The sequence below is a fragment of the Cyprinodon variegatus genome, unplaced genomic scaffold (assembly GCF_000732505.1).
Source record: "Cyprinodon variegatus isolate N-32 unplaced genomic scaffold, C_variegatus-1.0 Scaffold9, whole genome shotgun sequence".
NCBI classification, from domain to species: Eukaryota; Metazoa; Chordata; class Actinopteri; order Cyprinodontiformes; family Cyprinodontidae; genus Cyprinodon; species Cyprinodon variegatus.
The window spans coordinates 2834345-2856832 of NW_015150462.1; the positions used below are offsets into that span (position 1 = coordinate 2834345).

The 22488-nt window shown below is 39.4% G+C and overlaps 1 protein-coding gene across 10 annotated transcripts in view; it reads right to left on the reverse strand.

The window, feature by feature from the left end:
• Positions 1–22488, reverse strand: part of LOC107087116 (R3H domain-containing protein 1-like) — a 50468-nt gene that overhangs the window by 15884 nt on the left and 12096 nt on the right. For 9 of the 10 annotated variants that reach the window (XR_001481336.1, XM_015378513.1, XM_015378529.1 and 6 more), the window contains exons 3-8: positions 15501–15699; positions 12352–12369; positions 11839–11928; positions 5651–5768; positions 3754–3832; positions 2764–2823 (exon numbers count right to left, since the gene is read on the reverse strand). Coding sequence is in view for 9 of the 10 variants with exons in the window: in XM_015378513.1 (XP_015233999.1) it covers positions 2764–2823; positions 3754–3832; positions 5651–5768; positions 11839–11928; positions 12352–12369; positions 15501–15659 (524 nt within the window). In the remaining variant the exon portion in view is untranslated. The remainder of the gene's footprint in view (positions 1–2763; positions 2824–3753; positions 3833–5650; positions 5769–11838; positions 11929–12351; positions 12370–15500; positions 15700–22488) is intronic. The other variant, XM_015378564.1, reaches the window with a different exon arrangement.

Sequence of the window (22488 nt, forward strand, 5' to 3'; positions counted from 1 at the left end):
GTCCTTTAGATGGACCGTTGCCATTTTTTGGCTTGTTTTTTCTCCTGATCTGTAGATTCGTTAAGGAGATCTACATTTTTTTCCTTTCAACTCTTCTTCTCCAGCATAGCTATGAAAGTTTGAACTGAAACCACACCTTTCTTTTTTTATACCAAGTACAAAAATATGAATTTCTACTTCTGCTTAAACTGCAGTGTGGATGTCAGGTCAACAAAACTAAATTTGTTTGCAACATCATCACCACGTAAAATTCCTTGTGCAAACCTACTTGGCAGTAAACTTGATTCTGATTTTAAAAAAGCTGCATTCTCACGATGACCTGATGTTAGAGAAAACACTAATATTGAATTCTATCATCTAATACCTCCGATATTCTCATGCTGATAGAAACACTCTGCTTCTGTTAAACATTTCTGTAACTCATTGGTTAAGTTTACATGAGTTACCTGTTTTGGAAATATTACTTGATCATAGGGCTGGGCAATGAATTTAGAAAAAATGCAATTTTAAAATCACAGAGGCAATCAATTTTTAATTGCAATTCTTTTAACTATAGTAAGATGCTAAATTTCTCCCTAAAGACCTTTAGGTGGCAGTAATACAATTAAGCAGATATGCTGTGACACAGAAGGGAGGACATGGTCGCAGCTAGCACATAGATTAATGCATTATAGTAGAACTGAGAACTTGTTTCTGTAAGTTTAATGGAAAGGCCTTGCAAACCACACTCTAGACAATCAGGCTTTCAAAGTCACGAAAAACTGACAGCCTGGAGTAAAACGTCGACATGCTTGTGCTTAGTGCAAAGGAATCTTGCCATAGAATTGCAATATTGGTTGAAAATAATCTGAAAACATTTTAGAGTTTTTGCTAATTCATTCAGCCCTACTTGATCAAGACATCCTAACACTCTACAGTATAAAATAACTATAGAAGCTGGTATGATTTTGGCTAATATCATATCAATATCTGTATTGGCCAATTCTTTAAGTTGTAGGGAAGCAGCTGTTCCAAAAGTTACATTTCCGAATTCTCCTGAGTGGTGCCCGACTTTACAAGAGTGAATAAAGTGAAGGTGATTGGTCGTTTGTCAAGGGGCGAGACTGTTGTGGCGGAAGGTTTGCAAGCAAGTTTGGTTTGTGGGCGGTGTCTCGGAAGAATCTTGCTAACCAGTTAGCAACTTCGTGCTAGTAGGTTCCCAAAAGGAAATTACATTGGGACCAAGTAGCACTTAGAAACGACATTGTCATGGAACGCTATGGACAGAGGAAACATGCAAGAGGAGGAGAGTGGGAACGAATTTGTTGTGGAAGAGGACGCCATGGCGGCAGAAGCTTGGTTTGGCGTAGAAGGCTTACAGCCGTACATGTTTGAGCCCTTGCCTCGCAACGCTGCCAGTTCTTTTAGCTCTACGCCTGCCGAAGACACAGACGTCCATCCCTGTAAACACTGGAATGGAACTCAATGGGAAAGTAAATGATTCGAATTTCTTATTTCAATTGTTATATTAGCTGCGACATATGAATCAAGATGCTATCACCGAAAAAAAATTGATTGACAGATGACCATTGATATATGATTGGCCCAATTTAGGTGCAAATGCTGACGTATAACTAACTTGCTTTCGTAAAATAACGACAAAAAAATAAAATACCCCCACAGATTTTAAGACAGGATTTTTTTTAATATAGAAATTTTCTAACTTTTGGGACAATACGGTCTGATAAAGAGTACATTTATATACATGTTTAAGCTAGAATGATTTTAAATTTAAATATGACTTCCCTACGACTTTAAAGATGCAATAATGGTATCACATCGGAAATGAAAAAGTTGTATTGGGGTATCCCTAATGGAAATAAAATGGTTGATTTAGGCCACCATCTGATCAATCAGTGCATCCATCATGCTTCCAGGTGAATTGTGACAAGATGAAGCCAAACCTAAACAGGGCAGTAACAGTCTCAAGTAGCCCTCGATGTAGCCATTAGCTTAGCTTTAGAATCTGTTGATTAGAGATCGAGCAAATCATTTGTTCAGTCAATATTTACATTTATTTTCCTTATATTGTTATCAGCCAATACAGGCATCCATAGGCGGATTGATTAGAGCATTCAGCAGCCATGCCTTGAGGTCACATCAAGGACATGCATTAGCTATTCACTGTTAAGGTTTTATCTAATCTGTTAATAATGTATTTTTGTGTAAACTGAGAATTTTTGTATCATGTTTCATGGAAATGGAGGAAGAAAAGTAATATTGGCTACAAGAATCTGTCCAAAAATATCAGCAGCAGATATCAGGGATTGGTTAATGTCAAAATAATCGCTATCGAACTTGGAAAAAAAAAAGAAAAAATTAATCCTCATAGAAGCTTTTCTTTTTAAACTAAATAGAATAAAAGATGCATGGTTCAGTTGGTCATAATTGGCTGATTTCCACATGATCAGCTTAGTGAGATCTGCAGAGGCCCAAATATTAAAAACTAGCTTTATATTAACATTTAGTGAATACATAAAAAAAATCCTTCGTTTTAGTCGCCAGAGGCATTAAAACGGTTTTTAAATGAATAAAAATCAGATTAAAGTTAGGGAACGGGGGAGATGCCAATTCTTAATTTTCTGTTAAATCCAAAGAACCAACAGATTAATTTTTTCCCCATTTATGTTTTTCTTTAGAAAAAAACAAGCAGTTGGAATCCGTTACTTAGACCAGAGCATCCATCTGGGAAAACAAACCCCTCTCCAAATTATAGAAACTCACTCATTATTGCTGATGAAATCCAAGATGTCCTGTTCCAACTTTAGCAGCATGATTCGATCCCTGAAAGCAAGGACAGAAAAATATGAAGCCTCTGAGTAGCTTTGAAAACTAGAAAATCACTCATTTTTAAAAACTGAATGCATTCGTCCAACTACAGTAATTCAAACGCAACACATAACCACTGGTCCAATGTTTCTGATGGGTTTGATTGTTCAAAAACAGTTCAGGGAAGTCAGCTTAAAAAATAACAGTTAACTGATCTAAATCATTCCACTTCAAGGTTGTACAACCTGCAGTTGATCTCGAAAAATGCATATTTAAATCAAAATAAAGAGAAATTCAATATATTTTGATTAGAAATTGCTTTAAAAAAATTATGAATCCAGATTTCTTTCCAGTTTTGCCAATTTTACATTAAAAAAACTAACATTTCTTACAATTCTATGATGACTTGAACACATTTGCTTGCAATTTATGAGACACAGCCTAACCAAGAAGAGCATGACTGCCTTGCGGCATGAATGATAATCAAATTAATGGTAATTTAGTAAACAAACATCACATTTAAGCTCTCTGATAGTAAAATTCCTGCTTCATCATTTAGAAACATACGTTTGCATATTATAGAAACACATTTTCACATATGCCATTAGCTTTAAATCTTACACAACCTTGTTTTTCAAACCTGAGATCTACTTAAATCTAAACTTTTTTTGCTTAATGAATGAAATGTGTCGAGCTTATAAGGCACAAAGTGTCCTTTAAAGTGGACTCAGCTTGGATTTATGGCTCCCAGGCTGCTTTGTTAAAAGTAAAAGCGAAACATTAAGTTATAGCCAAGGGAACTCTGTCAATGCAGCATTTCCAAAGAAGTGAACTGATTTCATTGCAGACAATTAGGATTTTAAATGCTTTCACGACCGGATCATTAGACACAACAGATGAAGTCCTTAATGGGCAGGATGGTGCTGCACGAGTTGGAGCTTTTACCTGGGGTTGCTCTTCAGCGTGTTGACGAGGAACTCATGGAGGTCTATGCCAGTGGAATCAGTGTAGTCTTGACTTGAATCTAAGGAAACAGGAAAGAGGAACCGATTCAGTCACTCAATTATAGCATTACTCAGGTTTATTTATTTCCTCATAATGTTCTGCAGTCTTCACTTCCACAACTAATGAGACGTTTTTAGCTAAAATTGAGTTAATGTGCAGCCTAACTTCAGGGTGAAAGTCCTCAGAAGGGAGATCATGCTGTTAGGTGGGCTATTAATGACGCCAACAAAGAGAGGCAGCTTCAAGGACCAGAACACTGTCAGAACAGCCGTTTAGGAAACCAATGAAAGAACACGCCTCGACGCGCCGACAAAAGGATAGTACCCATCGGAGGGAGATAAGGGACGCCAGAGCTCGTTCCCGTCTGTGGGAGTCTGTCTGCGTTCTATAATTGGAGGCTGCCTCATCAGCGGTGTTGCTCCACAGAGGAAACCAGACACCTTTCTGCGCCTGTGGGAATCCATATAATTGCTTCGCACCTTGAGCTTCTGGCAATTAACTGAATCATGCCAATTATCAGCCCATAATGAGATATCATTTAAAACGGAGGAAGAGCTTTTGGACAAACTGGGGGGACAGCGAGCTAAAAAGAAATGTTTAGGACTGGGTGTCCCTGGTGACGAGGCAAAGGATATAATTATTAGAAGGCTGTAATTTGCCTGAGTGACACAGATTGTGTGATTAGTGCCATTAAAGCCGTCGGCTTCGTTTGGATACATACACATCGGTGTCACCGCCGCCATTTTCGTCCTGGTGATATCAAAGGCGGCTGTGGTCGTTTTATACAAAGATCCAATTCTGGACTAGGATAAGAGAAGCACATTGATATTTCTGGCACTTTCCAAGTGAGCAATGTTTATAAATGAGGTCTCAGGTGGTCCAGGACGTAAAGATAATAGAGACGTTAATGGCAACAGCTCCCAAACTGTTTTCCTGACTTCAGCCAAAGCATATCTTCACAAGGAATCTCCCAGAGGACAGAGAGATCCAGACACACCAGAGGTTACCTACTTTATCACTCTGGAAAGTTTCAGAACAATGTCCTAAAAAGGAATGAATAATTATTCAGGATTATTCATCACCATCATTAATGCATTTATTAATGAAGTGTACTTTTTTTTAATTTATTGATAAAAAAAATCATGGTAAACTTCTATTACCATGACTTATGGGTACCATCTAGACTCATCTTGATTAATACAGTACTTGCTAACCCGACTATTCTACCATCTTGACAATCAGTAGCTGTTAAATTTGACAAAATAACTGGTGGTAGAACTTTTACTGTCCCTTTAAAGTAATCTACAAATGTTAATTTTACCTTTTAAAACTGATCAGGGCTTCTAGGAACCTGTTAGTCTGCGAATGGGTTAAGCATGAAGCAAAGGGTCGATACATGGGAAGGTAGCTCATAACAACTAAGCACGGTGAAGGATGTGTAATGCTGTGGGCCCTTCTTCCAAAGGCCATAAGAATCTCTTGCTCACTTTAAAATTCTAGATTATAAATTAAAAGCTGGTGGAGTCTTCATTTGACTGAAGGAAATTTAAGAGGTCTAAAATCAGAGCATTGGTTTAGTAGATATAAAATTGACCTTTTCCTAAAATAATCTCAATTCTCAGACCTAAATGTTGGAGAAAATATGTAGGTTGAAAGAACCGAATCAAATCTGGTTAAAGTTGGGTTTATCAACTATTTTAGAGACATATGGTGCTTCTGTGATGGGCAGTTCGTTATAGGACCTTTTTTTGGGCTCTATTTTTTGCAGAATTTTAAAGGAATAATTTACCCAAAATCTGAAAATCTGAAAAAATTGGGATTGAATCTACTTCTTCACCTCTAGAGAGCATTTTCCTTGGCACCTTCTCTGGTTTGTCCACCTTGTCGCAGCCGCCTTCTTTCTCAGCTTGGTCCTTCGCGCCTCGCTCTTCGTTCTCACAGGGCGGGAGTCCATCCTGTTTGGGGAGGGGAGAAATATATTAAATTCCCGCTGTTGTCCTTTTTACAAGGTCAGCTCTTTGGTTGAAAGCTTGTACGGCAAATGGCTTTGATTTAAACATCGGGATAAACTAAAAATAACTCCCACAGTAAGGGCAGTGGGTGTTAACGTTTTCAAGAGTGTCAAATGCAAAAGTTGACCCCAGGTCTGCTTTGTATGACAGACACAAGACCTTAATTTGAAAAGGAGGCATTCAATAAGAGCGTGATCTTGCCTCCGGTTCTGGGTTAATTAGACAACGGCATGTGTTAGAGAAGCCTCAGCAAGACACTTAATAAACTCTCTCTGTTTATCACTGAAACAAGCGATAATGCGCCTGCGTCCCTGAATTCCAAATTGCTATGGCAATTAATCTTCCAGATTAGCTTGTTTTTATTAAACAACCTGAATAATACATGAATCTGAGCCTAAAATTAAACAACGCAGCAGATTTCCTTCCATAAAATCCAACAGAATGAGGGGTTAGCCGTAAGCTTAAGATGACGAACTGCAAAAAAAAATCCGGAGAATCTTCTTAAAAAGATGGCCTTAGTTTGACTCGAGATGTGCTCCTCTCCGCCTCGCACACTCATTTTCAACTTGGAGCTGTATCTGATTTGCTTTTCAGGCACTTTGACAAAAGCTGAAAGGGAAGCGGAGGGGTTCCCGCTGCACTGTAAGTGGATTAAGCACAAGTCTGGAAAGTTAACATCAGAGAGCCTCTAAGAGCCTCTGTGTGTGTGTGGCGCAAAGAGAAAGTGAATGAACCAGGGGGGGAAAAAAAGGACCAACCTAGTGGTAGGAGAGCAGATCATAACGGAGGAGAAATAAAGGATCACGAGCTTGATCCCAGTAACAGCTGCGCAGCACATAATGAGATGCTGCAGTTGAAGTCGTTCCGAACGTATATGAAAATGTAATATGCAAATGAGAGATGTGACTGACTAATTGCCTGTGCGAGACTTACAGAGCTTTGGAAGTGACAGCAAGTTTGTGCGCACTCGTCAAAGCAAAAAAAAAGAACCCCCCCCCCACCCGAAGGCAAGAAGCGCTGATGTTTGCTACTTAATGCCACCCTCCGCATCGCGTGGAAACCGGCAGGCTGATGTGCAGCTGTTGCGAGCTGCCTCGTTTGTTTCGTGACATCCATTTTACCTCCAGATAAAGGGAAAAACAGCGGGAAAATGATGGTCCTGCGAGAGTGTAATGAGCATGCTGTCAGTCTGAAACAAAAAAGGTACGGCAAGCATTCACAAGACCCCCCCCCACCCGGCTACGGTTCATGGATCGGAGCTGACAGCCAGGTTCTCAGGCGACAGCAACGCCGACGACTCGGACAGCCTATGAGCCCTCTGTTAGTTCTTGCTTGACGGAGGAAACGGTATAATAGAGCGGAGAACAATGGAGGGTGTTCAGAAGTGAAGATCATAGAAGATTGATAGAGAATCGGTCCTCATAGAGCTGAATTTGTACTCCACTAATGCGTTTCTTTCTCGTCTCTTCCTTTATTGCGTTACGTTGGCCCTCTAGGTTAGTTTGGTGCTGAAGGAGTTTCGACCGATAACGGGAGTGGAGAGGGGGGGGGGGTATAAGGAGTATTCAATTAAAGCGCTCCACAGCTCTCTGCAGCTGACGTGTGGAAATTGTAATTTCCCCGACATGATTGATGGCAGTAATACAGGACGTCGTGTGAGTGCAGACGAGGCGAGACTGTTGCGGGAATACTGTCGCGCCCTCTGGTCATGGGCCTCGGTGCTGACTGCTTTGAAATGGGGCGGACTCACCTGTGTGGAAATGCGTGTGCTGGGAGTTGTGCAGAGTGCCGTGTAATGGGAGATGTTTGATCGGCAGGTAGGGGTGGAGGGGGGGGGGAGGACTTCGCCTGGAGAAACGGTGTAGAAGCTTCATCGATTTAGTGAAGCGACGGCCGGCGAGCTGCTGGAGCTCAACGCCCCTTTGTTTTGATGATGCTATGGTTTCATAAAGCAGCCGCAGACGGGTATTTAATCACAGCTGTCAGACAAAGGCTGCTAATCAAGCATCAGAGGTCTATCTGGGTAGTTTTAATGAGCTGAAATGAATTCATCATCCACGGTCAGCACTTTTAACACGGGCTGATGTTTGGACAATATTCTTACCTTGGGTAAGATTAAACATCCATAACCAGTAAAAATTAGAGGTATAAAAACATTTAGAGCTGCAGTATCCAATTGCATCACTTCACACCCCTAAACCTATTAATCTGTTTGAGCAATTCCTTTGAAGGAGTCCAACATGGCAGCATTTACTGACCAGGTTCTGAAAACCAATCAGATTGCGAGGAAATATCTTTATCCAAAAGCTTTTTTTTTGGCCTTCAAGGCTTCTGTTTTAGAACAGAAGTTCCTATTAAAGACATATTAGGAAAATGGCACATAGTCGCATGTAAAAAACAAAACAAAAAAAACAACTAGTGCTCTCCATTAACGACAACTATTCTCACTGTAAATATGTTATAATATTTATATAACATCTTTTCACCCACCTCCTGGCTGATACCTTTCTGCTGTCAATAACTGAAAGAGCTAATTTTGGATAAATACTAGACTAGCTGTACTTTAATTCATCTAATTTCAGGAGTTTAAAAATATAACTAAAAAGTATCTTCAATAAATATTAGTTTCAGGGAGTGAATCACCTATGAAGCTTTTAATTGCTGATATTTTTCCTTCCTGCATATTTGCTTTCACTTTAATATATGTCACTTTACAGGTAGAAAATAAACATAAAATGATTTTATTATTTATTAATCATATGGATCATTTCAGTAGAAATGATGACGCCCTGCGTGTTAGGCTGAATCCCATCTAAAGCCTCACAATGTGTGTGAGTTTAGTCTAAGTTGCATGTTTAATTTATCATATAAAATCATGCAAGAAGTGAATTTAGAATAAAAGCTTTTATCCACAACTAGTAAAAGTAAAGTTTTTGTGAAACCCAATATTTTAGCTTTTGTTCTTTTTCAATCTGTGGGACTTTTGAAACCTTCTGCATAAATCTGCATCAATAAAAAAAAAATAACCAAGGCAAAAACAAATAAATGAATAAAACAAATAAGGGTCAGAGTGCGTTGGGTATTACATTCCTGCAGTAAACTGACTTGTTAATGTGCAGGTCTTACAAGAAGGAGCACTGTTTAGTTGCCCTCACTGAGCATCATATTTAGCTTCTCCAGATGTTTTCGTTTGCTTCTGATTTGATCATTTTGACCTTTTGCCCCCTAAAAAACAACAAAAACTGAAGCCTAACCAATCAGATGGTAAGCAACCATACTGCATAATGCTGTTACTAAGATAATGTGCTGTTTAGGATGCTTTCTGTTATCACAAATCCACTCCTCCAGCCTGCCCTACACCCTGACGAGATAAAGTAAGCCTGCGTTGGGAAACCAAACAGTGACGCTATGACTTCCATCAGCGCTGGGCATGGGCTGTTACCGGTCTCTAGGTGTCCTATGGACAGTCACTTTTCCTTCCCTTTAATGTTCCTCTAATTAGCTCATCTGGGAACATAAGAGAGGGACTGGAGTTTTTCTAGCTTTATTCAGAAAAGCGGAACCATGCTATGATCTTGGGCTAATTGCACTCTGCAGATCAGTTGGAAATAATATTGTTTTCACTCCATGTCTGGTGAATTTAGATAGTAGGTACTATAATCTTCCCCTTTCAGCTTTTCCCTTTCGTGGTTCAATAACTGGAGCTTAAAAAATATACAAGGACATTCTGGTGTTTCCTTGAGATTTATGATTCCTTGTATTAAAAAAATAAAAAAGAACTTCTAAATATACATGCCATTTTATGCAAAAATAGATAAAAGCAGTTTGACTTTGTAATGGTTTTCAAACAGCATCGAATTTTTCAGATAGTGAAAGTCTCGCCGATAGAATATCATATGCGCCAATGCCTACTCCGCCCCCACTTCGCACCTATTTGCCGTTTCGGCTCTGTATGTAACGGAGGTGTGAACTTTAACGCTATCCCACTCTGAAATTTACATAAGTTACATAACATTCATGAAAGCAGTCATTACAAGATCTAGGAACACTTTGATCTTCGCTGTCCACATCGGAGGCAAAAACACATTCAAAGTTAACGATAACCCACACAACTCCAAGGCTACCGTCCAAAATACCATGTTAGTTTCTTCTTTTTTTAAAGGTTATGACTGATATGCATTAAGTTTCCCTCAAACTCAACCAGGCAAGGAAAAAAAACAGTAAAATGCAACAATCTTCTGCTGACAATGGTTCTAGCAGCACTTGGGAATTCGTTTTGCTGATGCAAAACACTAAGGAAATATGGCACTTCGATCGCAAAAACCATGATGCATTAAAGTCTTTGGTTCTCACAGTTCTTATAATTCAAGTTAATAAGTTTTAAAATATAATAAAAGGCTTCTTCTTCCGATTTATTGTGGGAGAAGCCAGCTGCAAACTCATGCTACACTCAGTTTTAGTCTTAGATACAAGTAGACAACTGGATTTAGTCACTGGTAGATTGGTTGACTAAGTTAACCACTATAAGCAATACAAATCAACGCATTTCTACAATTTGGATTTGAATGTTCAGACTGAGGATGTGCCATGAAATCTGTGCAACAGATTTAAGCAGTTTATGACTGCAACCTCACCTGTTTTATGAATGGTACAATTTTGCATTCATTTTCAGGTTGGTTGGTAAGGAATCCCATAGTTCCTCAAGATAGACTGTCATTCCAATAGTTTCACCAACATTAGACTCAAAAATTGAGATTCCTCATTATAAATTTAACCAAAATAACTAGGGATGCACGATATTGGGATTTTGGCCGATATCCGATATGCCGATATTTTAAAACTCATGTAGCCGATAACCGATTTCGATACCGATGTTAAAGCTGGACAAAAATAAGTAGTCATTGAAAATAGCAGTTTTGTTTTCCATTTCTGACACTTTGAAAAATAATATACTCAAATATATTTTCATATGCCGTTACAAACTCTCGAGATATTTTGCAAATTCTTGTGAGATTTTGTTAGTAAAATAGATCGATACCGCGTCAATATATCAACATATAAAAATATGGCAAAATTTGGTGAATTTTTGGGGGATTTCGTAGCATAACGATGACATATAGCAATATTTCATTAGTAAAAGAGATTGATATGGTGTTTTTAAATGGCAATATATCAGCATATGAAGATATTGGGATATTTTAATGGATCAATATTTTTTCCCTCGTCTTTAGAAGTTTTGAAGTCTGTAAAAAAGAAGTTTTTGAGGAAGAAGAAGTAGTATTGTTTTTTTTTTTAGACTTTAGAAACTCAGGAGCTGATCAAATATCGGGTTAAATATCGGTGGGGTGGCCGATGTCCGATATTCAGTTTTAAGGCCGATACAGGCCAATACCGATAGGGGGCCGATTATATTGTGCATCCCTAAAAATAACTAATAGCTAATAAGTTGGAAGTATTTCTATCATATTCTAGCTAAATGGCAGCCATGATGAATTAAGAGTATGAAAGTAAAAAAAAAAAAATTTACCTTTTCCTCCTGCATTGAAATTTGGTCTTTAAAAATATCTTTCAAACATAAATATATAATAAATAAACAAAAAATGATGATAGTCAAAGTTCCATATTGAATTGGATTTTGTTTCAAAGTCAAAATTGAACCTATTGGGAAATTCCAGCTAATTCTTAAATTTTAAAATTATAACATAAACATTGATACAAATTAACCATAAAACCTTGCTTTGAAAAGTCTGAAATTTTAGGTATGATGAGTAGCCAATCAGGCAAAGACTAAGCAGAGACAAATTAATAGACTGATTAATAAAGAAGGAAATGTTGCATCATTTATCCATCAATGTAATTATTTGTACTATTTTACTTTTATTTATCATAATTTATGCTGCTGTTTCACACTTGCATTCTGTTTGCAATGGTGAAAAAATGCTTAGCAAAGCCTCAAAGCTACTAGTAGCATATCTCCAACATAGAAACTGAAGTTATTCAGGGAAATTTTTACCTGACGTGCAGCTGAAGGCTCAGGAAAAGGGAGAGGAAAGGATTCTTCGCACACTGCCAGGCTCCGCACCAGCTTTTGCCTGGTACTGGACTAATGGGGAAGGGGGAGGGGGATGCAGGTAGGTGGGCACAGTTAGAAACCATGCACACAGAAAATTGTGCCTCATTGACAAGTGATGATCCACAACGGCAAGCAAAACACACTTTTCAGTTAGCAAATCTTTTGAATGACTGCCGAATTTAACCTTTGTGCTGTCGTTTTTTTTGTCAAAGAGAAATCAAGGTGGCAAGCTCAAAGAAACGTCCAGACTAGTCTGTTTGCATCTCAAGATACAGCTGTGCAAAGGCTTTTTTTTTTTTTTTTTAAAGACATCATCAGCAGCAGTGCACAGAGACGTCTCGGCAGGAAACAGGTGTACGACTTCAAACTGGGTTGGAGGAATGAGCGCAATCCAAATGCACACGAGACGGGCTGAAGCATCCTACAAACATGCAGGTTCAAGAAAAATCATACCTTGGAGTGCTTCACAGGCTGTCCGTACGCGAGAGAGGGGGGGGACAAGTGCACAGAAAACACACATTAAAAATCACAAACCACACAAAGTTCGGATGCAAGAGGAGGGCTGTTGCTTTAAGAAGTGGAAAACATCTAAATTATACAAGACTGTCCCAGATTTCCACAAAAAGGCGTCGAGTGATTTAAAACATTTAGACAGGTGAAAGAACTAATGCTTTTTATGCCTCCTACTAAAACAAAGAGATTAAGTGCAAAATAACGTGACTGATTTGAGATAAACATTAAAATTCTCTTTGAAATATTGCAATAATAACAAATTCCCCCAAACTGTACAGAAAATATGCCCCCTGCACTGTAATGCAACCAGCCTCCATGAGGATGGGTTTGGGTCGATATGATACGAAAACACAGCATTTTATTTGCAGATCTTAAAGTTAAATTAGTCTGATTTGAAAAGAGAACCTTTAACTAAGTGTCTATTGTATTCCCTGATGTTTACCTAGGCTCAATGCAAATCAGGAGAGATAGAATGCGTTCATTTTTGTTGCTAGATTTGTGGCACTAAAAAAGCTCCTTTCTGTCACTTAAAAACGCAGATGTTAGGGGGAGAGACATTAGAATCAGCTTTGGGTTTTGTTCCCAGCTGTATTTAGCTTTGATGCGTAGCAAACACCCAACATGAGGATCACTGAAATGTGATACAGGCCACCTTTTGGTGTGCGACACATCTTTATGCACTAGTGCCTCTCAGTGTGCGTCTATGAGAAAACAGAAGGTCTCTCAGCGGCACGTAGAAGAGAGGATGGTAGAGAGAGGCCTCTGCTTCCTAATCCCAACATGCATCTTTACACACACACACCCACACACCTCCATCCTCCCACTTGTCCTCTAAAAATCAAAAGGACAACCCCTCCTCCTCCCCTCCATCACTGGGCTCGAGGGGCAAATAACACCTATAAAAAATTGAAACGGGCTGCTGTTCGTCCATCTCCAATGCCTGTGACCTGCCGCGCCCCGTTCTGTATCAGGTGATATGGATGCAGGGGGAGGGGGCTGGGACTGTGAGCGCACCGCTACACCGGCTAATTGAGCAGTGTGGGGCCGGAGGGGAATGAACAATGCCGGCAGGAGATAAAGGAATGGCAAAAGAGGAGGGTGGGGGCAAACGGCTGAAGTCAGCAAAAGTGGGGCGCGCACCCAGGCCCGTGTGTCCTGCCGCAAAGGACGGAGCAAGAGAGCTGGAGGCAGATGGCAACAAAGTCATTCCACATACCGCCAATACCCCTCTGCCTTCCTACCACAGTCTCCTTGTTTAAATTCCCCCCCGTTCCCCCGTCTCCTGCATCTCTCCAACTATGAAAGCCTGAGGCGTTTAACCGATGCAGCTGTACAAGGAAACAGAAACTGGTTCACCTCATGAGCTGCTGAGAAATGTGAGGCGAGAGGTCGGATAAGTCTGCGCTGTTCAAATACCGGTTTTTACATAAATGTTTTTACTTTTCTGTAAAGTTAAATCCACAAACTAACTGTAAAGCTGAAGGGAAATGGACAAAAATCTAGAAAGTGTGCTGTATGTTGGGATATGACTCAACATGAGGAAATCACATTGTTGAATCACCTTTTGCCACGCTTACAGCTGCAGCTCAGAGGGTACGTCTCTGCCTGCTTTGCATACTTAGAATCCGAAATCTCGTTAGACAAATTTAACTGAGAGCATATTGGTAAAGATCTTTAATTGGATTCTGCAATTAGATTAGGACACATTAACATGGTGGATCCAAACCATTTCATTCCAACTGTGGTTTGATGTTGAGAGCTGATCCTCCACAGTTTAACAGGTTTTTCTTACGGCTTTGTAAGAAAAAATAAACTCTTCCCTGCTTCCTAGTTCCTGCTGAAGAAAAGCCTCCCCACAGCATGACACCTCCACCACCAAGGAGGATAAACAAAGAGCCTAAACAGTGAATTGGTTGGACCAGACTGCAATGCCTTAAAAAGTATCTAATAGAGTCCCTATTTGTGTTTGTGCATGTATAAAAAAATAAAAAATGCATTCATATCTGTAGCTTCATTGTAAGAAAATTTTTATTTTTTTGTAATGTGTGATTTTGTGCTTAGACCCTTTCTGTACCTTAAGCCAAACTCTAGCATTCCCTTTTGCCTGAACCAGTAGAGACATATCTCTGTACTGAATAAAATTAAATTGAGTTTCCCACTTTTAGCATCCCTGTTTTGTTTTCTCCTAACACTACAAACACCTTTTTCCCTCTCCCCTTCTGCGCTCTCTCCTGCTGCTCCCCCACATGCTGGTGTCATTCTGTTCCTCGGGGTTACAAAGAAGCAGGAAGTTGGGAGATAAGCCAGGATTTGAGCTCCCGATTATCTGCCTGCCTGACTCCCTCGCTCTCCCTGCCTCCAACCACAAGGCCAGATTGGCCTGAATCCTATTTTTAGGCTGTAGCCAGAGAGACGATTGTTTTGCCTTTCCTGGATATTGATTCTTTGAAAACACTTAAAGGGGATTTTGCACCATTTTTTTTTAAATCTCCAAATGTATAATGCAGCCAGTAGCTGTTTTAATTTGGGAAATCAAATTAACAAGTGCAAATTTCATGAAGTCCCAATGCACAGTGTTCCAGTGACATACACCTAATTAATTAGCAGTTTAAGTGAAAGTGATCTCAGCTGTCCTGAATCCCCAATAGATCGTTCCTTTACATTCTGATCTTTTGCGATTGATTCATGGCAGTCACATTTCGCTGAATGTCACCAACTGACCTTAGCGGTTAGGGGAGGAAGAGTGAAGGCAACTCATTATTATTTCAGGTTGTGCAGATTACAATTTTCAGAAATCCTTTATTTCCTCCTCCCCCTCACTGGAGCTACTGGGGAGAAGCTTGAATGCCGCAGGTGACAGGAGATCCCCCCAGGCGGTGGGGTGGAGTTGACGATTCTGGGAAGTTTTCATGGAAATGAGTGCAGAATGTTTGCCGAGGCTGTCAGGTGTCCTCGGCTTACTCCCGCCCAGACAGGCTGCTGGGAGACTTTCTCAAAGTGACATCTGCTTTCACACCAGCGCTCCATCGTGTCACGTATGAAACAGACAACCAGCGCTGATCTCATTCTGCTGCTGTGTAGCTCATTACCTGAATATCCTTCTTGTTGTTGCTGCCGTGTTCCTCCTTGCTGCTCTGGCTCTGGTCGCAGACCTCAGACTTGGTGGCGTTGTCTTTTGCGGGTGACACTGAGTCGGCGGTCTCGGAAACCTTCATCGTTTCAGTGTCCACGATATCGGACATTCTCATCGCAATGTCTTACTGGGAGATGCTGGTAAATATAGGGAACCTGAAAGACAGGAGGAATAAACCTGACTGAGTTTCCCTGAAGCAGCAGTATTGGTTAAAGATTATTATTATTAGTTGGAGCAACACAAATGCTAACACTCTACAATATAGAATAAGGTTTGTCTTTTTCATTTATACTCAATGTTATTCTTTACATCAATCTTTCTTACCGACGCCAGACACAAGATTCTGGTATTTATTAATAAATAAAGTATTTTTATTGCTAAAAAAATATGCATTTCTTCATGACGGAATAAAAAGCAAGGAAATTTCACTTAAAAAAGAAAATTCTTTATCAAACTGAATCTACACACAGTGCCTTTGTGATTTTACCAAAAATCTAAATTGGAATTTTTCCCTCAAGCAGAATAATGATTTTATTTTCATTTTCTGCACCACACAAAAATGTGCTTATGTTTGGCTTCAGGGTTTCCTTCTTCACGTGGCCTTAAATACTCTCTTGTCCAGTGTCTTGTCTGTAAACCTTACAGTGGAGCAGCAGCTGCAATCACTTCCCATCCGAGTGGCGACAAACTGAGAGCTTTACAAAACGAAATACCGTTTTGCATACACCGTGTATACAAAATGACAAGGTTTGTAACAGTAAGTCTAAATAAACATAATTTTGAAGATTATTTTCCCACTACACTTCATGCAGGCTGTACTGGGGATCATAAATTCAGAAGTTAAACTCATTTTTATAAGGCTCCAACTTCTATATTTAGAGGTCATCCTGTTTGGATAATTTAAAAGCTGCAGCATTTCTACTTAAGTCTAGTTTAGCACCTGGTCTTCAGTGGAGGATCGAACTTTTGAGTTGCTTGTAAATATGACAAATGTATATTTCTGAGGAGTTTTCGCTAATGAGTTTCAAAAACGAATTTGATACAAAACTCCTCCCATTAGCCAGTGTGTTTTCACTTTAAGCTGTATGCAGCCACTGCTTTTTATTTTTAACTGATCTTCTGTAGAATTGAAATCTAATCAGCAAAATACCCAAAATGTATGTATATTCATTTCACAGGCAGAGTGGAAACGTCATATTTGGAGCCATTTGATGAAGGATGTAACAGGTGGTGGATGCAGCATCTGCAGTGTTAAAGTTCGTCAGGGGCCAGCATCAGCAAGGCAAAAAAAGATTTGAGGCAATATCTATCAGCTATCTTATCTATCAGCACCACAAAAAAATTATTGTATTGATAGTTTTATGTTTGACACTGCTCAAATTAAAATAGCTTATTTTAATTCTATAGTTCTATTTCTTTGTCTTGAATCATACTTTTGGTTATCATGAGAATTTGAGTTTGACTATAGTTTGACAGTCCATATCCCGTGTATATCCAAGTTCATTTTTTAAATAAAGTAGGATAAATTTTGCAAGTTATCCTTCTTACAATAATGAGAGAGGTCTGTAATTATCATCATAGGTACACTTCAACTATCAGAGAGAAAAAAGAAATCCATGGAATCACATTGTAAGATTTTTAAAGAATTTATTTGTAAATTATGGTGGAAAATAAGTATTTGGCCAATAATTAAAGTTCATCGCAATACTTTGTAAGATGACGTTTGTTGGAAACGACACAGGTCAAATGTTTCCTGTAAGTCTTCATCAGGTTTGCACACACTGTAGCTGGTATTTTGGCCCATTCCTCCATGCAAATCTCCTCTAGAGCAGAGATGTTTTGGGGCTGTCGCTGGGCAGGACGAACTCTCAACTCCCTCCACAAATTTTCAATGGGATTAAGGTCTCAAGAATGGCTAGGCCACTACAGGACCTTGAAATGCTCTTAACGGAGACACTCCTTCGTTGCCCGGGCGGAGTGTTTGAGATCAATGTCATGCTGGAATATCCAGCCATGTTTCATCTTCAAGGCTCTAACTGATGGAAGGATGTTTTGGCTTAAAATGTCACGATACATGGCTCCGTTCATTCTTCCCTCAACACAGATCAGTTTTCCTGTCCCATTTGCAGAAAAACAGCCCCAAAGCATGTTTTTCTTCCCCAATGCTTCACAGCGGGTATGGTGTTCTTGGGAGCAACTCTGCATTCTTCTACCTCCAAACACGATGAGTTGGATTTTTACCAAAAAAATTGAACAAAAATCTATCTTGGTTTCATCTGATCACATGATATTCTCCCAATCCTCTTCTGGATCATCCATATGCTCTCTGGCAAACTTCAAGTGGGCGTGGACATGTACTGGTTTGAGCAGGGTGACACTTCTGGCACTGCAGGATTTGAGTCCCTCTCGGGATAGTGTGTTACTTATGGGAGCTTTGGTTACTTTGTTCCCAGCTCTCTGCAGGTATTTATCAGGTCCCTCCGTGTAGTTCTGAGATTTTTGCTGGGATCATCTTGACCCCACCAAGCTTTTACACCAAGCTGCTTGCCTATTGTAGATTCACACTTCCCAACCTGGTGCTGGTCTACAATTTTCTTCATGGTTTCCTTCGACACCTCTTTGGTCTTGGCCATGGTTGAGTTTGGAGTGTGACTGTTGACGCTATTGATAGGTGTTTTTAATATATAGATAACGGGTTCAAACAGGTGCCAATAATACAGGTAATGAGTGGAGGACAGAAGAGCTTCTTAAAGAAGTAACAGGTCTGTGAGAGCCAGAAATCTTGCTGGGTTGTGGGTGACCAAATTCTTATTTTCCACCATAATTTCTAAATAAATTCTTTAAAAATCCTACAATGTGATCCCCCCCCCCCATTTTGTCTCCAATAGTTGAAGTGTACCTATGATGAAAATTGGCCAAAACCTCTCTCATTCTTCTAAATAGAACTTGCACAATCAGTGACTAACTAAATCCTTTTTGACCCCACTGTATATCGGATATCGTTTTCTTAAAGCCCCCCAATATTGATATCTGCCTTCAAAATCCCATATCAGTCAGACTCTACATCAGACATTTTATGCATAAAAAGGGCTATTTTCTGCCAAAGTATTTTAACTTGTTTACAGCAGCTAAAATTCAATATCAGAGCATCTTAAATACTACCTATTAACAGTCTTTCCTGCAGGCTGAACTCCCTTGAAGAAAAACGTGTCAATTAGCTTGATACCATAGCAGCACTCTATTAGGCGATAAATCAAAGATATATTATATGAGATATCAGGCCCCCAGTGTAAACATCTGTTCTCTATCCATATTGCGGTCCACATGTTTGTTCCCAGCACTTAGAGAAGCAGAGGGTGTTTACTCTCTGTTCTTTAAGTGAATAACATCTTAACAAAAACGGAGCTACAGTGATGCTGAAGAAAACACTGTATAGACTCTGTTTAAAAACATCTTTGCCACACAAGAGGCTTTTTGTGCCTTTTCCCCCCTTGACCTCCAGCTTGAGTTTTCATTGCCGGATTAAACATTGCCGGCATTATTAATGGTTTTCTATCTGATGGATTTTCAGGCAGAAATTAGAGACGCCTGCGTTTGACAACCAAGAAAGTTTCTAAGAACAAGGTTGACGCTGCAGAGTGGAGAACAAAGGGAAGAGAGGCCGCTGATGTCACCAACACAGTCTGCGGTCATCAGTCACTACTTATTCTTCACAGGCTCACAGCTTTGCAGCTGTTCAGCTTCAGACAATGGGCCTGACTGGACAAGACGCAGCAGGGAGACAGTGAGAAAACCGATGTGAATAATGGTGTTTAGTGGCACTTTCAAAGGTTCATTTTCACTATTAATCATAAATGGTTGTCATCTAAGGATTAGCCGGTCATCAGTATCTACATTAAAAGGATGTTTTAGAAGCTATGGGAAAAACAAAAATAAAATATTTTTAATTATAAAAGGCCTACCATGCCATAAAATTACAAATATGAGTGAAACTTTCTCCATCTCAGTCTTGACCAACCTGCTGTTGACTGCTGGTCAACTGGCTAAGTTCACTTTAAATCCTGCTTATGTAAAAGACAAATAAAGCCGTCTGGAAATCTAATCACTACGTTTGGTGAACTATGAGTGCCAAATTACTTTAAGTAACTGAACACGGGCAGAATAAATAAAGCCAAACAATTTCAGCATGCCGTGTTTTCGTATTACTCAGTTGGGTTCGGAATAAAATATTCTGTGATGTAAGAACTTAAAAATGTAACCTTGAGGATAATTCCAAACCAGCCAAACCATGTCAAATAACATCTTTTTTATATATGTTATACATTGTACTTGAGCTAGGCGACATTTGCAATCATGTAGATGCTACTTTAAATATATAATTTTCCTTAGGGGATAAATAAAATATTGATAACAAACGTCATGTCTTCGTTTAATTAAATTTTTTTAGCAGAAATAAAGGATTTGCAAAAAAGAATATACAATCTATTACACAAAAACAAATAAAGTTTAATAAAACAAATTGATACATTTTAGAGACATTTTTAGCTCCATTGCCAATAATAACAGTTATAAAAACATAAGTGTCTCACATTGTTTTTTTAGGTAATGATTTTAGTTTTACAATTTAATGTAAAGAAAAAAAAAAATCAATGAAATCATAATCATCTTTCCCTCAAGGTCAGATATTTATAACTGTATAACTACTGAGGTCCACTGCATCTATGCATTAAAATGATAGGAATTCCTTACATAATTTTAAAGTTGCATACTCGTTTTAGAAAACCAATTGGCAGAAGTCCGATCGGCTCAGATGATACTGCTAAAGAGAATTGCATATCGAAATTATAAATCCTATCAGCAGGTTTTTTAAAAACAATGGCTGCTGATGAGACAGCAGAGGCTGCTTTTGCATCTGACATGTCTTTGTAACGCCTCGACCTCCCTTTGTTGCAGTCCTGGGGTGAGTTCATCCTGCTGATCTGCTCTTTTAATGCAGGCCCCATGCAGGGTAACATGCACACAGATGCACAAAAGGGGAGGGCAGACATCTGGTACATGAGAGCTATGATTAATAGGTTAATTAGAACTGGTGCTCTTCAGAGTCACTTTGCACATTAGAACTGAATTCACACATGAAGGCGCTTACATTGCGCTTTGATGCGTATGTGATCTACCAAGTGTGTGTTTGTCATCTGGGCTTAAGCCGATCAGGAGGGGCCAAAGCCCATTTGGGTATCACTGATCAGAGTCATTTTCTTATCTGATGGCTGAGCAGCAAACTGGTTGGGACTCGATTGTTTTATCTCTGCCCCCAAAAGAGCTGAGCTAGCGAGTGGGAGTCTCCGTCTTCACAGAGGTGGCATCCAATTCCTCTCTGTCAGTCTAATTGACTTCCTGTGAGGGCTGCGGCTCTGTGGAGCTCCGTTACTCCGCGTGCGTAATGCTAACCCAGCGGCCACGAGGGGCTGAGGGGTTAGCTGGGAATTTTCCAGGGCGCTCCAGAGTCAGAAGTTGAAATTCAATGACCTGTCAGAGGTTTGACAAAAGCAGCGACTGCTGCTTTACATTATTTTCACATTTTGAGGAAAAGAAACAGCTTAATACTCCAGAGTGTTGCGCGCACATCTTGGAATATTTAGAGCCTGCTGCTGACATTTTGATGAGTGAAGTCTCTGGAGTTTTAAAATCTGAAATACTGGACAGATATTTTCAAGAGCAGGGCTCATGATGGATAACCATTTTGTCCCTCGTGGAATACTTCATTCCTCCAAACGCATTTCATCGGGGGAGTAGAGTATTACACCAAATTTGGCTTCAGGACTTTGATGTATTCGCATTCGGCCGTCTCGTCTCGTCTCTCGTGGCTGCGGTAATTGCAGCGTGAGCCTGTTTAGAATCCCTGATGTTCTGACTGCATAACTAATTCGGATCATTATCTGGTCTGTGGTGTTACATTAAGGAATTTAGAGAGCAGTACGCTGCTCTCTCATGAGTGAAGACTGAAAGGAGACTTTGCCAGGATTTCTTTAGACATGAAAGCATACACATTTATGGCTCCTGCAACTCTGTAATGATGTATTATGGATGATGAACATGCTGCCTGTGTTTGAATCCATCGTGTGTGTAAGAATACATGATGCGCTTGATCTGGAGTAATCTGATTCTTTATACTTACCTTAAAGGCTTTGTAAAGTCAATTCCTTTACATGTTCTATTTGTCCTTTAGTTGGTGGAAAGTGTAGCTGGGTTCACATAACTGTCTGTTCTACTTTTGTTGATGTTTTTAATTTTTTTTAAATCCTAATCAATGATATTTGGTCTTTTAGTCAGTTCTCTTGTTTATTTCAGGATCTGGTATGGATTCACTGGCGCTGTAATAGTCCTTTTAAAGATTAATTTTAAGCTAAAAGGACAAACTGCTTTCGTTGATTAATTATCTGAGCAGCAGATCCTTTTGTACGCAAGATGACATTTACCATCATGTAACTCGGTGAGCTAGTGATTCTTTTACACCAACATAAAGTTAATGTGGAAAGTTCCATTATTCCTCACTTCATGTTCTGTTAAAGATGAGTCTTAATAATTAAATGTCACTCAAACACAGTGATGAAGATGTAGATACGAATATTTCCTGCTGCTCGTCGGGAGGATTTTCTCCTAGAGGGCTGTATTCATCCACTGATCGCTAAAAGTCACTCTTTCAGGTTTTGGAGCGGAATGGCGGCTCCAGACAATCTTCTTTAATGATCCTGTTTCGTTATTTCATAAAATAAAAATTAAAGCAGAAAAGTATTGTTGAAATGTAAATATTTCAGTTAATCAACAAATGTGATTTTCATTACAAACTTTCTAGGGATGCACGATGTTGGGATTTTGGCCGATATCCGATATGCCGATATTTTAAAACTCATGTAGCCGATAACCGATATCGATACCGATGTTAA